General features: G+C 42.0%; 2 protein-coding genes across 3 annotated transcripts in view; one reads left to right on the top strand and one right to left on the bottom strand.

Annotated features, from left to right (window-relative positions):
• LOC139563508 (dynein axonemal heavy chain 6-like) overlaps positions 1-3328 on the top strand; it is a 56841-nt gene extending 53513 nt beyond the window's left edge. The window contains exons 69-74 of the mRNA XM_071382215.1: positions 988-1190; positions 1635-1747; positions 1962-2083; positions 2316-2461; positions 2690-2836; positions 2992-3328. Of these exons, the coding sequence (XP_071238316.1) occupies positions 988-1190; positions 1635-1747; positions 1962-2083; positions 2316-2461; positions 2690-2836; positions 2992-3207 (947 nt within the window). The 3' untranslated portion in view covers positions 3208-3328. The remainder of the gene's footprint in view (positions 1-987; positions 1191-1634; positions 1748-1961; positions 2084-2315; positions 2462-2689; positions 2837-2991) is intronic.
• On the bottom strand, positions 3303-16504 carry LOC139563888 (sodium-dependent multivitamin transporter-like). 2 transcript variants are annotated; one of them, XM_071382884.1, is made up of 17 exons: positions 16156-16504; positions 15245-15394; positions 13066-13530; positions 12789-12854; positions 12642-12693; positions 12179-12246; positions 7653-7807; positions 7351-7491; positions 7040-7169; positions 6705-6793; positions 6450-6562; positions 5757-5827; positions 5570-5656; positions 5168-5361; positions 4862-4968; positions 4606-4727; positions 3303-4023 (listed from the first exon to the last, which is right to left on the bottom strand). In XM_071382884.1, the coding sequence occupies exons 3-17, from the start codon at positions 13393-13395 to the stop codon at positions 3880-3882; spliced, it is 1869 nt and encodes a 622-aa protein (XP_071238985.1). In that variant the 5' UTR covers positions 13396-13530; positions 15245-15394; positions 16156-16504; the 3' UTR covers positions 3303-3879. The 2 variants fall into 2 exon arrangements, with proteins under 2 accessions (XP_071238985.1, XP_071238984.1); XM_071382883.1 differs by having other exon boundaries at positions 13066-13541.
• Between the last annotated feature and the right edge of the window lie 676 nt (positions 16505-17180).

A 17180-nucleotide genomic window follows, 5' to 3' on the forward strand; every position in this document is an offset into this window, starting at 1 on the left:
TATGGGGAAATTATTAGATCAAAGTAGAGGACACCACAGTTCACCTGACACAAGACTGAATCCAAACATTACACTGTTGATTTTATGTGCATTTTACATTTACTGTACTTTTCACCACACTTGTTTACGAAATCAGAAAATACTCTGGATATATTCAGTAACAATATTCCTAGAAAATGTGGGGTAGGAGAACCATAAGACCAAAAAATGACAAGGGCTTGAGATAGAGGGCTAACTGGTCTACAAGTGGCCAATAACCTCTCAAAGTGTGCACGGTTCCTAAGTCATTTCAATGCACTTTTATGACTCAAAGAGTCTTCAAGCCATTGAGGAGATAGAGAAAGCACACTTGTAGTTGTTTTATTTCGAACACAACCCTGAATTCTATGATTTGGAAATGTGAAGTACACGTTTGGACTCACAGGTGTTTGGCTTGCTTGTATGACATAAAGGTGGTATTTATGATAATCCTCAACGTCTCATCTCTCAAAATACATAGTCATTTTAATTTACAGCATTTCTATCACCCAGACAACAAAATTTTTTAAAAAGTTACCCAAATAGCTGGAGGGATGGGGGCAACTTCTAGTCACGTGTGGTGCTCAAGTTCAGAACGTCTGCCAGTCACAACCCATACAGAGCTGTGAAGTGCATAGCCAGAGCTCTGACGTCATTTATAGCATGTTACTGTACAGCCACTGCGTTCCAATTTAGTCACTTATCAGCCATTTTTATCAACCTGTATATGGGTACAAGTGTAAAGGGCTACGAATAGATTAGAATAAATGTATTGTCCTCTGAAAAGGAAATAATTTTTCACAGGTTGTACCTTTTCTTATTTTGCCTCTAAGAGTGAGACTTAGGGAGAGAGTGAGAGGGACATTAAGAGATTCTATATATCTATCTGTGTCCATTTTTGTTCATAGTTCTTACTGAAAGCCGCCTTGTGTGTGTCTGTATGGGTGCATCCGTGTATGTACTCTGAAGGTGAGAGACGCACAGCCTCGGCCTCCTCTGCCCTGCTGGTGATCCTGCGACAGGAGATTGACCGGTTTAACTACCTCCTCTGTGTGGTACGCTCCAGCCTCCTCTCCTTCTCTGCCTCCATCAGAGGAGGGGTGCTGATGAGTGAGGCTCTGGCCGAGGTCTACACTGCCCTGCTCACCATGATAGTACCATCAGACTGGAAGGTAGGTCTACACTGCCCTGCTCACCATGATAGTACCATCAGACTGGAAGGTACAGTATATTAATAAACCAGGGGTGGGCAAACTTTTTGGCTTAAGGGCCACATCAGGATTTTGAAATTCAGTGGAGGGCGGCACAGATTAGTTTTTTGCGGGCCCTCCGTTTCTTTCTTATTTTTACTCAAACCTCCCGCAGGCTGGGTTGAATAAGCTCTAGTTTGCTCAACCCTGAAGTAAACACTCTTCCACAGCTCAGCTCTCACTGCACACAATCTACCTTGATGTTTTAACCCAATTCCATGCTTCACGTCAGTTTTGACATTTTGAAATGTTCCTCCAAGCCCAAGGCGTCATTATCCTCTAGTCTAAATAAAAAAAGCAATGAAAAGCAATTGATTCAAATTGGACAAGAAGTAATCTTTCTGTCTTTTGTTGTTGCCTTGGTAGCACTGCTCGTACGAGTCGTGCATGTCTCTGGGTTCTTGGATCCAGGACCTGGAACAGAGAGTGTGGTTCTTCAGAGCCTGGGCAGACAACATCAAGATCAACCTTATAGAAAAGTAGAAAACATGAACTAAGTTGACATACATATACTTAAAGCTTGTATTGTTTAAACTTTAATCAATGTAAACGTTCATGATTATGTCATGGGCATCTTCATTTTCTTTTGAATACAGCATTGTATATTCATGGTGAATGGAAAAAAGATACGTTATTAAATGACTTATGTTCCTAACCCCTAATATTACTTGTATATACCCTCTATGTATTCAGGATACCTATGATTAGTGGAGGAGTCTACTCTCTGAACCGTCCACCGAAGACTGACCTGCAGCAGAGCCTCAAGAACAGGAAGCCTCGCTCCTACTGGCTCTCTGGGTTCTTCTTCCCACAAGGTACTGTAACATAACAGCCAGAATAAACTTACCTAAAATAGCAACCATAATAGAGACACTGCTTGAAGTTCAAAACTTCATCGTCAATCTTTAGTGAAAGGGAAATTTGTCTTTGGCTTACAATTGTATCGCCCTTACAAATTTGAGTTTCGAAATTCAAATAATATAACCATTTCTGTAATATTCTGAGAGAGTCGTTTTGATTTATATAGTTGATGAATCTTCCCTCTAGGTTTTCTGACAGCTGTTCTCCAGAACAGTGCTCGACAGAACAACGTGCCTGTAGACTCTCTGTCTTTCACCTATCATGTTCAACCCGTGGATGAGAGCTCCAGCAGCTGGAGCAAAGTGGCAGACAAAACTAAACTCCTTTTTGAGGTAACTACACTAGCTAAAAGTTCCCCTGGGTATAGAACTTAGTAATACCAATCTAGAAACAGTCAGTAGCAATTAAAGGGATAGCGCACCCAAAAGACAATATTAATCAGATGGTCTGCTGCCATTTCCAGGGTCAGGAACCATCTGACATTGTAATCCGGGTGAACTATCCCTCTAACATTCTACGCTAGATCCACGGTGTGAATTGTTACACCATCTTTCTCCCAGGGCCCAGCTCCACCAGATGAGGGCGTGTTGGTGTATGGGCTGTACCTTGACGGAGCCAGCTGGGACCCGGTCTCCCACACCCTGCAGGAGCTCCAGCACAACATCAAACACTGCCCTGTGCCTGAGATACACTTCCTACCCTGCCAGGTAGAGGGCTCACCTTCTCATTTAACCATCCAATCCACTGAATATCACTTCAGCGTCTTACCCACCGTTCTTCGTACAGTGGATGTAGCATTGACTGTCTTCCTGTTTCTATTGTGAGAGCTCATATCACATCCCTGTTGTCTTTGGTTGGCCAGGTCTCTGAGGATGCTGTGGCTGTGCCTACTACAGAGTCTCCTGGGGACCTCCAGTTCTATGACTGTCCCCTGTACCGTACCTTCAAGCGGGCAGGCTTCCTCTCCTCCTCAGGCATCTCTACCAACTTCATCACAGCCGTGTCTCTACCCACCTTGGTGTGTCCTACTCACTGGGTCTTCAGGGGCACTGCCCTCCTCTGCCAACCTAATGAATGAACAAACTCAATACTAACTGTTTACACTAAAGCTATGAGTGAACTCATTACCAACTAATAAAGACTGTTTCAAAGTAAGGACTGTGAAACCTGATATACTATTAAAAATGTTTATTTTCTCATTTTCGAAGCAATGAAAATGTCTCAAGTATCGTTTGAAGATATTTTGTTGCCATACCTACTTAGACACACCAGGCCAACATGACAAAGTCTCCCACCGGAACACATTATTGAAAGAACAAGTACTCAGTTCCACAAATAACAGAAAGCTATTTTCTCATTGACTGGCGCACAGCGATAACCAGCAGTACTCAAGTAGTTCTGTGTGTTTCCTCAGGAGTTATGCCCCTTGATATGTCTTCGTTTCATACCTTGTAGCAAAACAAATGGTCCATTCAAATCTGATTGTCTCCGGAAGTATACATTAACATGGCCTTGGGTTTATCGTTGATTTCAGTAATACTGTTTCTTTGGTCTTGTTCAGGCGTCATGCACGCTAGACATGTACAGTACCAGTGCAGCCATAGTAGTGCCTTGCTTAATCTGGAGCAAAATACCTCCCAACAACACTTCTCCTCTCAGAGCATCATCTCCTCAACACTCTGACATGATACAGTGTGTGGACCATTTCACTGCCCAGAGGACCGTGATAACGTGGTTGTGGAAGAGTCCATCACAGAGCTGTCTCATGTTCCACAACAGGTGTGTGGGAGGTAAGAAGAAAGCTTTGCCTCTCCTCTTCTAACGAGCCCTCCTCTGTGTAGACGGCCTGGCCATTTCTCTCGTGTTGAGCAGGTGGACATTCCTGGATGGTTGGCTACACACAAAAAAAACCTTGAGATAAGATAATGGACAATGTTTTGTAACCTTGATACGATAGCACATAGCTTTGTTAAAATGACCCTCACACACAGTGTTACTAGCCATAATATAAGAGTTCAATCATTGAAGAAGGTGGGTTTTCCCACAATGCACTTTCAAAAGTGTGTGATTTATTAGCTGCTTTACACACTTCCTGAAAGTGCATTGTGGGAATCTTACTATCGGCAATCAATGATTGAATTCCATCCTGAGTATGTGGACAGGGCCCCCTTTAGTGGTGTGTTATAGGAATGCATCAGCTCAGGAAGAAAACATTGTGGAACGTTGCCGACAGAAATGTCCTGCATGGAACTGATTCCTTATTCTACATTTAAGAGAGACATGTTTGTTCTACATAACATATTTATTTCCGAACGTTCCACAACGTTGTGCCCTGCTGAATGCAGCCCTGGAGACTACCTGACCGTGTCCAATAATAAATGCATATTTTTGTTGCAAAATGTTTTGCTATGGTTTGCACTAACGAATACAATCCTGAAGTGTGTGTGTGCTGAGCCCCTGTGCTCTGTTGTCTTACCCCATGCCCCAGTGGGGTGACGCAGCACAGCTTCTGTTTGAGTTTATCTGGTACGAAGAACAGCATGTTGCCCAACAGGGGATAAAGAGTGCCTGGGGTCACCTCCTCCGCTTTCATTGGTCCTTAAATTAAAGATAAAAGCCAACAAATTTCATTAACTTCACTTCTTCCTGTAGGATAATCTGTGGAAGTTTGAGCGATCTGAATGCATGTTTCGCTCTGGACTGCTAAATGACAAATGTTAATGAATCTGTACCTGTGAGAAAGCTAACAACCAACCCTGTGATCACCACAGTGAAAGAGTTGAGAGCACTGTACCACATGAAGGACAAGGAGTAGAACCTCTGCAGACCCATTGGTCGGCTAAAGAAAAATTGAAAGACAGTTATTATAAAAATCACTAATTGTATTCACAAATGTGCATCTATGAGTAAACTAAGTTAAATACTTTCTGATTGGTCTCCGGGGAGTTTGGGAATTAAATACGAACAGACCGCAAAAATACACATTTCCGTTACGATTAATAGTTACGGTATTGGTTCTGTTGATCTTTGTTTCATACCTGTGTGTAGCGGTGGGCATTGCAGTACTGATGAGTGCTGTCCCCATGGCTGTGGTGATGTTCCCTGAGAGTTGTACAGCAGTACAGTTGAACTGAGACACAGCAGCAAGACCTCCAGAGGTACTGGTTACGATGCTCCCGATGCCCACCCAGAAGGCCATCGCCAGGCCTGACCCCAACCCTACCAGGGCACCCTGGAGAAACAGTACATCAATCAAATGTATTTATTAAGCCTTTTTTACACCAGCAGTGCTCACTAAGTGGTTTTACAGTAACCCGGCCTAGCAAAACAAAAGCAGAGGCAAAGTAATGAATTCTACTGGGTCCTGTGTGGTTCAGTTGGTAAGAGCGTGACACTAGGTTTGATTCCCGCAGGGATCACATTAACACATCAGTACTTACGGTAGAGTTAGCCCAAGGAAAGAACAACCCGAGAGAGAAGACGCCCAGAAGAGGACCACCAACCATTCCAAATATTTTGAAAGCAGTCTTGAATTGAAATAAACACAAACATGTCAGAATATTTTAATATGAACTATTTGAAAATTAAATCCGCAAAGGGACGAGGCAGATGCATCTGTGTGCTTACCTGCAAAACGGAATCAGTCATCAAGTGGGTGAGATAGGCCATGGCCAGACACAGCAGTCCATATGAACATGCTGGATCAGAAACAGAACATGTTACTCTTCAGAATGAGATGAGTGCTGTATCGTGTTAGGAAGCATGCTCTCACAGGTAAAAGTGAGAAACGCATGATGTAGAACTTACAAATAAGTTAAAAGATGCACTCAACAGTAAGCAGGGCCCGTTCAGAAACAACCTTTAGCCCCTAACTCCTAGGGCCTAACCCCGAGACTGGATCTGATCTACTCAACCTCTGGCCCCTACTCCCCATCCACTTAATCGGATCTACACAACCACTACCCTAACCACTACCCTAGGCCCTAGAGCGTAGGGGCTATGGACCTAGAGGGTAGGGGCTATGGACCTAGAGGGTAGGCCCTAGAGGGTAGGGGCTATGGACCTAGAGGGTAGGCCCTAGAGGGTAGGGGCTATGGACCTAGAAGGTAGGGGCTAGAGGCTATGGACCTAGAGGGTAGGGGCTATGGACCTAGAGGGTAGGGGCTATGGACCTAGAGGGTAGGGACTATGGACCTAGAGGGTAGGGGCTATGGACCTAGAGGGTAGGGGCTATGGACCTAGAGGGTAGGGGCTATGGACCTAGAGGGTAGGACCTAGAGGGTAGGGGCTATGGACAGGGCCCAGGATATCTCAACGTACCCAGTCCCTTGGAGAGCAGGGTGGCCCTGGCGTCTGTCATGGAGGGGCAGTGTGGTTTGATCAGATCCTCCATGGTCACTGTGGCCAGAGAGTTAAAGGCTGATGAAATGGTGCTGTGGAGACAGACATGAAACTCAGTCACAACACCAAACCACCCCTCTGATACTGTGCTTCTGCTTGTTCTGGAAGTCTAGGCTGGGTTACTGTAAAGCCTGTCATCTGTTGGAAAAAGGGGTGTTAGAAATATTGATATACCTGAGAGCTGCACTAAACAGGCAGGAAATAAACAGTCCAGACAGGCCAGGTAGACCCTGCAGCATGTCCATCACAAAGTACAACACAATCTGTGAAGAGAGCACATACTGGTTGGTGTACTGTTGGTTAGAGTATGGCAATAGCAACACCAGGGTTGTTGGTTCAATTCCCACTGGGGATCATATACATAATACAAAAGGTATGCACTCACTGTACTGCAGGTCATTTTGGATAAAAGCATCTGCTGCTGACTGCTAAGTGGCATATTACTTCATCCACAAACTATAATACTGTAATGATGCACTCCAGATTACCATAATAACTAACACACACACCTCATTTTTTGATAAGACACCTAGATTGTGGAAATGATCCTCCCCACAGTAGCGTGCAAACATGACAAGCCCCATGACACAGCTCAGAGCTAGAGCTAACTGTAGAGAGGGAAACACCATGTAGCAAGACCTGCAGAAAACATAGAGGAATCACAATCCACCAGAGCAGGAAAATAACACTTATTCTAACATAACTTGCATGCTTAAAATAAAGTGCTAATAACATGGTAATAGTATAATAAGATCTAGAACACAATACATGCGCCTTATCTGTCTCTCAATCTCTAACTGATGTATCTCTGTGGTCTTACATGATGGCGTCCCTCTCGGTCTTGGCGCTGAGGTATCTCTGGACCTGGGCCTGGTTGACCCCGTACAGAGACAACATCAGGAAGACCCCCCCCACCCCCAGGGTCCAGAACGTGTACTCCACCGTAGGGTCAGGGTTCAGGCTGGAGAGCAGACATGTAAAGAAGGGGAACATCTAATTGGAATATTAGAACTGGAACAATGAAATTGGAACATGGGATTTAAGATGTCCTCAAAAACCAACTTTAAACTAGGTTGCCAGTCATCGCTTGAATACGTGAATATAGTGACCAGTCCCACTCACTCTATGCCGGAGATGCGGTTCCCCTCTGAGACCTTCCTCCAGACCTCTGCCACCCCCCCAGTCTGCTGGACCCCCACCACGATGACCGCTAGCTGGCCAGCAAACATCACTATGGTCTGGAAGACATCTGTCCAGATTACTGCCTTCAGGCCTCCCTGTCAGGACCAGGCACAACACAGAGACCCAATCACAGAGCCTACTATCATATGTGACCGACCGTCTCGATTCGGTCTTATGTTGCAAAATTTGAAATGTTTTTTTTTTTTTTTACATTGGATAAAAGTTGAGAGTCAAATAGAAAATGGTATATCATACACTACAGTTAGGGAACAATACACTACAGTTAGGCAATTATAGGTCTTGTGGCATATTTTGGTTAAACTATCCCCAATTCAATGGAATTGCAACCCTCTGCACGCACAGTGCGTTCTTCCATCACATGTGCAGTGCATTCTTCCATCACATGTATAGCTGATTCTCAAGATCTTGCACACTAATGAGATGCTATTGAGCCCACACTACTACACTGTCTGAGCCAAGGACTACATGCTTTCTGGTAAGTTTTGATTACAATACTGGGTGGGGTGAATATATCTTATATGACAAACGTGATTTTTTTGTTAACTAGTAAATAGTAGCCAACAGCAAAGTGTGTTTAAATCATTTCTAACTTTTGCAACCATGTGGGTTTTAGCTTGCTTGAGCCCGCTAACTGAGGAGTGTTAATTCACCTGTTTCCATGCATGTTTGTCACGCTCGTCATAATGATGAGACCAAGGCGCAGCGTACATAGAGTTCCACATAATTTTAATAAAGAGAAACTCACTAAACAAAACAATAAAGAACAAACGAAACGTGAAGCTACTGGAGTGCACAAAGGCAACTTACTGTAGACAAGATCCCACAACACAAACGAGGAAAATGGCTACCTAAATATGATCCCCAATCAGAGACAACGATAAACAGCTGTCTCTGATTGGGAACCATATCAGGCCAACATAGACATACAAAACCCCTAGACATACAACACCCCTAGACGTACAAAAACCCTAGACATACAAAACTAGTGTACCCACCCTAGTCACACCCTGACCTAACCAAAATATATAGAAAAACAGAGATATCTAAGGTCAGGGCGTGACAATGTTTCATGTTAAAACATTTATCTTACAAAGGAGTTGTTTCATCTAACTGCTTAACTATTTATTAGTACATGGAATTGTATTTATTTATTTTTTTACTCATCTTTTTCTAATCTTTACAGGAAAATGCAGATGCAGAGTTCAACAGAGTTCAAGTGAAGGTCAAGCAAATCATAGAGAAAGCAGACTGTATTGCAAGCATCTCTGATGAGTGGTCGAATGTTAGTGGGCAAAGAATAATTAACTACATCATCTCCATCCCTCAACCAGTATTCTACAAGAGCACAGACACAAGGGACAACAGACACACCGGTCTCTACATTGCAGATGAGCTGAAGGTAGTCATCAATGACCTTGGAACACAGAAGGTATTTGCACTGGTAACAGACAATGCTGCGAACATGAAGGCTGCTTGGTCTAAAGTGGAGGAGTCCTACCCTCACATCACACCCATTGGCTGTGCTGCTCATGCATTGAATCTGCTCCTCAAGGACATCATGGCACTGAAAACAATGGATACACTCTACAAGAGCCAAGGAAATGGTTAGGTATGTGAGGGGTCATCAAGTTACAGCAGCAATCTACCTCACCAAGCAAATTGAGAAGAATAAGAGCACCACATTGAAGCTGCCCAGCAACACCCGTTGGGGTGGTGTTGTCATCATGTTTGACAGTCTCCTGTAGGGGAAGGAGTCTCTCCAAGAAATGGCCATATCACAGTCTGCCGATATGGACAGCCCCATCAAGAAGAGTGGTAAGCAGCCTGAAACCTACAGCAGTAGCCATTGCACGGATTGATGGAGACAATGCCATCCTGTCTGATGTTCAGACTCTGCTTGCAGATGTAAGAAGAAATCCGTACTGCCCTGCCCACTTCACTGTTGCTCCAAGCGGAGGAAACTGCAGTTCTGAAATACATCAAAAAGCGTGAAGACTTCTGCCTGAAGCCCATACACACCGCAGCGTACATGTTGGACCCCAAGTATTCTGGCAAGAGCATCGTGTCTAGGGCAGAGATCAACAAGGTCTATGGTGTCATCACTACCGTGTCTCGCCACCTTGGCCTGGATGAGGGCAAGGTTCTTGGCAGTCTGGCAAAGTACACTTCCAAGCAAGGGCTTTGGGATGGAGATGCAATATGGCAGTCTTGCCAACATATCTCATCAGCCACCTGCTGGAAGGGACTTTGTGGAGGCTCTTTCCCCTGTTGCCTCCATCATCCTCCAAATCCCACCAACATCAGCCGCCTCAGAGTGCAACTGGTCCTTGTTTGGGAACACACACACCAAAGCACGCAACAGGCTGACCAATACAAGGGTTGAAAAATTGGTGGCCATCCGGGCAAATTTTTGGCTTTTTGAGCCTTACAACGAGCCATCCTCAACAAGGTTGGAAAGTGACAGTGAAGATGAGGCTGATGTTCAAGAGGTGGACATTGAGGAGTTCCAGGGTGAAGACATGGAAGCCTGAGAGGCAGACAACCAAAGCTTTAGTTTACATCATTTACAGATGTATGTTGAAAAAGTTTTTGGGAGACGCAATGGATCATTGGGGATCATTCAATATTCCCTTTCTTTTGTTGTTCAGTGAAATCATCCCATGTGAAGAGTCAACTAATTGAATTAAAGTTCAATTCGTAACAATTATTATTTTTTTTTTTACATTTCTATTGAAAGGATTTAATCATTTGCAATTATGTCTACTTATGATAAGGTAAAAGGTTTATGTTTCTGTCTCCATATGATATGGTAAACATATCCTATGCAAAAAAACATCTACATTTAAATAGTATTAATATTAATTATTAATTAATTCCCATATATTCCCGTTAATTCCCACGGAAAGTTTCCACCTCTGAATATTCCCCAAAATGTGCAACGCTAGGTGCAAGGACAACAACCTTTTTATTATTTTCCTTATTTATTTTTTATATTTTTTATTAACAAGAAATCGATACAAAAAGTACCTGGGGAAACACAAGGATATATAAAGAATATACCAAGGACAATTGGGATAGGGGCGGGGCTGGGATAGGGGCGGGGCTAGGGGCGGGCTACAGTATGACATTACACAAGGACCTTAAGGGACATACAGACATTTATTATTCTCACAGCTTTTTTGTTAGTAGAGTAATTGTCTTAAAATATAGTTCAATTTCTTTTTGCATGGTAATAAAATGTGATGTTTTGTTTGTAAATTTACATTTGTGAATATGAAATTTGGCCAAAAGAATAATGAAATTACATAAATTGATTCAACTTATTTCAATCGTAGGTAAAGAATCCAAGCAGCACATCTCTCCATAATAATGGAAAATCTTCATAAATGTGTTCAATTATAAATCTACTGATGTCTTGTTACAGATTCCTTACATGAATACAAAGCTAAAAAAGATGCAACACTGTTTCTGGGTGGTCATTATAAAAGGTACAATTTGAATTGAAGTTTTTCTTCATATAGTGGTTGGCAGGATAATATTTATGAATAATAAAAAATAAAATAAAAACTTCATTTTGTTAATAAGTAGGTATGTGTGTGGCAACATCCTAACTTTTTTCCAACAGATATTATCAATAAAACCATTTCAATAAGGCATCACATAAGGTATAGATCCAACATCCTGTTGAAACAAGGCTTGTAAAACTCTATTGTTGTTGGACCAAAAGAAAAACGAATCTTTCCCTACTGATGAGTAAACAAGGGTAATCGTCGGTATGTTCTGAGGGTCAGGTCTTGACACGTTCCTGAATAATAAAGCAACACCTGAGGGAATGGCATCTAAAACAATTGCAAAATCTTTAGGTGTTACAGGGATCTTGTAAAGTGATACGAATTCCTTATAACTAAGTAAAAGACCCTCGGAATTTACAAGTTGGCTCACCAATAGGATATTATTTTGGAACCAATATTCTAAAAACAAAGCAGTATTTTTATACAATATGGCCCGATTATTCCATATATAATATCTGTGTGGAGAAAAATTATGCTTATAAATTAAGGACCATGACAAGAAACTCTGCATTTTCATTGGCAGGTTGTCACTGGAACTTTGTCAATATTATGATTGCGAACAAACATGAAGTTAAGGCTACCAAAAGTAGAGAAAAAAAGTTCACATTCAACTGCCTCTCCTGTGAAGTAGTGATGCGTGACATAGGTCTATACGTCTAGTTTCCTGAAACGAGTCACAGATAGGCTTCAAGCTAATAATGGCTGATGTGATATCAAACATTTTAAAGAAAGATTTTACTTCGGAATGACATTTCATAATGTCAACATTGCACAAAAAGCTTTTCATGGGTAATATTTCCTTTATTTTATTTTTTTACCATTGTGTAATAACAGCTTCATTACAAACTCAGAAAATGACTATGAACAACTTACCAGAGTTGTATACAGTGTACACACCAATCCAGTGGCCAGCACTGCTCCCCATAAATCAAAGCCAGTAACTATGGGGAAGCATGAAACAAAATTAAGCAACCTTTACTCCAACATGTTGCACAATTCTAAATAACCTACTCATGGCACAAAACACACTGGAATTTCTGGAGCTGAAATGGTGTAGTCACAAAACATTATTATTACTTTATTTTCCCCCTCAAGAGTTTTAGACCCTGTAGGGACAGTTTCCCAGACACAGATTAAGCCTAGTAGTCCTGGACTAAAAGCTATTTTAATGGAGAATGTCCATTGAGAATGTTTTTTAGTCCTGTACTACTTCATCTTTGTCTGGGAAACCGACCATAAACCGCCCATAAAGTCTCATCACTGTCTGTAAATCCTGAAAGCATAAAAGTGCCTGAGTTACTGACCTGTGTACACACAAACAGCCTGAGTTACTGACCTGCATTGAGTGCTAGGGCTGGAGTGTACACACAAACAGCCATATATATGACCTGCAAGAGATAGCAGTAGTCATCAGAGGAAAAACTGATCATCAACAATCTTCTCCTTGTTTTGGTCTTAATATTGCATCTGGTATGGACCTTACCGTCTGAAAGATGAAGGTAACTGTTCCACAGATACGCACTGGTTTGCTGAACCGCAGTTCCAGATACTGAAAAGAAAAATGCCATCACTAATTGATATACACAGCAGTATTTTCAGCACATACTTCCCTGACAGAAACCAAAACTATAGAAACAACTTAGCAGGGTTTAACAGCTAGGCCTATACATTTCAACTGGTATTAGCGTACATATTCTCATTCCAAACATTTCTCTCCATCTAGAGCTAAGCTTGCAGAGAGAATAGCCTAGAATACATACCTGGTAAACGCTGGTAAGATGCAGCCTGTAGAACACAGGAATGAAAATGTGTGCTGGAATGAATAGCCCCAGGATGTAAGCACAGCCTATGAACCAGTACTGAGTGCCATGGGTATAGATCTCCGCTGGCACGCCCACTATAGCCACCGCTGATTGAAATGTAGCGATTAGTGACAGAGACACAGGGAGGCAGCTCATGCTCCGGTCCGCCAGCAGGAACTCCTGAGTGGTGCGCTGCCGACCCCCTGACAGGGCATAGTACAGCCCTATGCCCATGGACGACGCCAACAAAAGGGCAAATATGACATAGTCGATAGTGGTGAAGTGCATTTGTGCCAAAGCATCCACACTTGCTGCCAGGAATCAGGATATGGCTACTATGGCTGAATGGGATGGAGGTGGAGGGGCTCATCCGTAAGGGTGTCCACACCCATCCGTAAGGAGATCCCAAGAGCCTTGAAGAGACTTCAGACACACTAGAATTAAACATGGGGGGGGGGGGGGGGGGTTGTTGATTAACTCGTAACGAAGCCTTTATTGGTAGCTACCTACAGTTGAAGTCGGAAGTTTACATACACCTTAGTCAAACACATTTAAACTCAGTTTTTCACAATTCCTGACATTTAATCCTAGTAAAAATTCCGTCTTAAGTCAGTTAGGATCACCACCTTATTTTAAGAATGTGAAATGTCAGAATAATAGTAGAGAAAATGATTTATTTCAGCTTTTATTTCTTACATCACATTCCCAGTGGGTCAGAAGTTTACATATTTTGTAGCATTGCCTTTAAATTGATTAACTTGGGTCAAACGTTTCGGGTAGCCTTCCACAAGCTTCCCACAATAAGTTGGGTGAATGTGATGGCCACTCCAATACCTTGACTTTGTTGTCCTTAAACCATTTTGCCACAACTTTGGAGGTATGCTTGGGGTCATTGTCCATTTGGAAGACCCATTTGCGACCAAGCTTTAACTTCCTGACTGATGTCTTGAGATGTTGCTTCAACATAGCCACATCATTTTCCATCATCATGATGCCATCTATTTTGTGAAGTGCACCAGTCCCTCCTGCAGCAAAGCACCCCCACAACATGACGCTGCCACCCCTATGCTTCACGGTTGGGATGGTGTTCTTCGGCTTGCAAGCGTCCCCCTTTTTCCTCCAAACATAACGATGGTCATTATGGCCAAACAGTTCTATTTTTGTTTCATCAGACCAGAGGACATTTCTCCAAAAAGCACGATCTTTGTCCCTATGTGCAGTTGCAAACCGTATTCTGGCTTTTTTATGACGGTTTTGGAGCAGTGGCTTCTTCCTTGCTGAGCGGCCTTTCAGGTTATGTTGATATAGGACTCGTTTTACTGTGGATATAGATACTTTTGTACCTGTTTCCTCCAGCATCTTCACAAGGTCCTTTGCTGATGTTCTGGGATTGATTTGCACTTTTCGCACCAAATTACGTTCATCTCTAGGAGACAGAACGCATCTCCTTCCTGAGCGGTATGATGGCTGCGTGGTCCCATGGTGTTTATACTTGCATAATATTGTTTGTACAGATGAACGTGGTACCTTCAGGCGTTTGAAAATTGCTCCCAAGGATGAACCAGACTTGTGGAGGTCTGCAAAAAGAATTCTGAGGTCTTGGCTGATTTCTTTTCATTTTCCCATGATGTCAAGCAAAGAGGCACTGAGTTTGAAGGTAGGCCTTGAAATACATCCACAGGTAAACCTCCAATTGACTCAAACGATGTCAATTATTCTATCAGAAGCTTCTAAAGCCATTACATAATTTTCTGGAATTTTCCAAGCTGTTTAAAGGCACAGTCAACTTAGTGTATGTAAACTTCTGACCCACTGGAATTGTGATACAGTGAATTATAAGTGAAATAATCTGTCTGTAAACAATTGTTGGAAAAATGACTTTGTGTCATGCACAAAGTAGATGTCCTAACCAACTTGCCAAAACTATAGTTTGTTAACAAGAAATATGTGGAATGGTTGAAAAACTAGTTTTTAATGACTCCAACCTAAGTGTATGTAAACTTCCGACTTCAGCTGTACCTAGATACCCAAACCATGTTCTGTTTTCTTGAGGGAGTATGATAAACTAGGTTATTGTTTGCCACAATAGATCTAGATGACATACAGCACACACACAGTCAATGCAAGAAGCTTTCACCTCTCCTTCAGGTCCAGACATCCTTCTGGAAAAGACACTCAACTTGACAAGCAGGCAAAGTTGCCCCCACAAGAGTTCAGAAGGGATTTTCCATTACTGCCATTGCATCGCCCTTGTCATCTTCATATCTCGGTGCCTGTGAGTGAAATTCTGAGACAAAGCGCATGTCATGACTCCCACTGAAAATACATTTGACCATCAAGGTTAAAACAAGGGGGCGACAGAGAAAACATCAATGACCTTTGACAATGTTGTCAAAACGACTTTAAAAATAACAATAATTAATCAAAATATAGACAACAAATTCTTCTTAGTATATCTTTCCTGCAGTCAAATGACCTAGTGGCCTCATTGGTGGAATATTATAAATATTTTTCATAATTAATCAACATAATTTTTTTTAACTGCAGAAAATCTGGTGTTTCTATGTCAAACGGTTTTGTTACAATTCAGGCTTCTGTGATATATATGAATGTAATATTGTAATGCAAACTCAAAATGTAATATATTTAAACTTTATATCTGACATGGTACAGGTGTCTTCTTTTTTTACGCTCATAACCATGTGTGTGAGTTGTATATTTTTGTTTGAGACTATCAAGAAACACTGTGTGGCCCTGATTTAACCCACTGCAGTAACAGGATAACAGATAAAGTCTGATAACATGCTGAGCACAGCACAACATCTGTGAACTTTACCCTGCATACCAGTTGGGTGAAATCCAAATATATATAGCCTCACGCTTACAGTAGGACAACATGCACAACTGTCACTTTTGTTACCTAGAAATATGAAATAGTCACAGTAATGACAAATTCCATAACTTTTACTGTCTTTTTAATAAAACAAATGATAATTAAGTTGGTTTTAGCTCAAATTAGACATAGACCCACTGACTGTACACCCTTACCTGGATAAAATGTGGTGCTGAGTAGTTCCACTTCCAATCCAACACTTATTATCTGTCTTTACTTGGATACGGTGTGGTGCAGAGTAGTCCAACTTCCAATCCAACACTTTTATTTGTCTGTGTCTTGCATCATCCATGGCGACAATGATTGCTTAATTTAGTTATGCGCTCAAAACGTGGTTTGCTTAAGACCAGACATCATCTCTGAATCTGACGATAATTGCCACATAGATGATCAGCGGAAATCAAAAGCCTGTCTCAAGCTTCTGATACTCAAGCTATGTTTGTAAAGCTATAGCTAATAAAGACGGTTATCTGGGAAAAACTACACATGAGGATGACTTCTTCTTCGGTACCATGATGTTCGCACATTTCGTTTGTGCATGCCGCCACCTACTGTACGGCAGTGTGTGTTTCAATCACGTTACATTTGTGATACAAAAAAAATAAAAAGGGGGGAAAAATATGAAAACTGCATCACAAACCAACGCTACATCTATATGCCACCATTTAAAAAACAATACCAAATCTCAAAACATCTCATAAATCTTCTGCAGCAAAATCTCATACACCCAGGTACTTCTTTGCAGTTGCCACATACATTCGTGAAAAAACTCACTACCCCATTTCATTACATTGACCCAATCTGTTCCTGCACCATGCCAACGGCCTGGGAGGAGGGGAAACCACCCCTCAACACACCCTGTAACTCTTCTGACGTCCAATCTCGTATACCCAAATACTTCTCTGCAGCTGCCACCACAACATCTATTTTCTGTGATTTACTACATTCCATTTCTGCGGTACAGTTGATAACCATTGCTATGAACACTAAAAAGCCAACCTTACGAAGCATGAATCATTCATCTGCCTATCCCTTTGTGCTGGCACAGATCTACTACTCACAGCAACATGGAAACCCCTACAGTAGACACACACAACTTTATCCACCAAAACTACACAATCTTCTATCCCATGCCCTCGTGCACACTTCCCACATCTTGGAATCTCCTTCCTACACACTG

The sequence above is a fragment of the Salvelinus alpinus genome, chromosome 34 (genome assembly GCF_045679555.1).
Source record: "Salvelinus alpinus chromosome 34, SLU_Salpinus.1, whole genome shotgun sequence".
Classification (NCBI taxonomy): Eukaryota; Metazoa; Chordata; class Actinopteri; order Salmoniformes; family Salmonidae; genus Salvelinus; species Salvelinus alpinus.

Bases quoted from the DNA above. Each gene is read 5' to 3' on its own strand.
- LOC139563888 (XM_071382884.1), bottom strand. From the start codon at position 13,395: ATGCACTTCACCACTATCGACTATGTCATATTTGCCCTTTTGTTGGCG. The intron at 6,794-7,039 runs GTGTGTGTGTTA...CTCTCTTCACAG, and splicing joins GTGTCTTATCAAAAAATGAG to ATTGTGTTGTACTTTGTGAT. The intron at 4,728-4,861 runs GTACAGATTCAT...CTTTAATTTAAG, and splicing joins GGTTGTTAGCTTTCTCACAG to GACCAATGAAAGCGGAGGAG.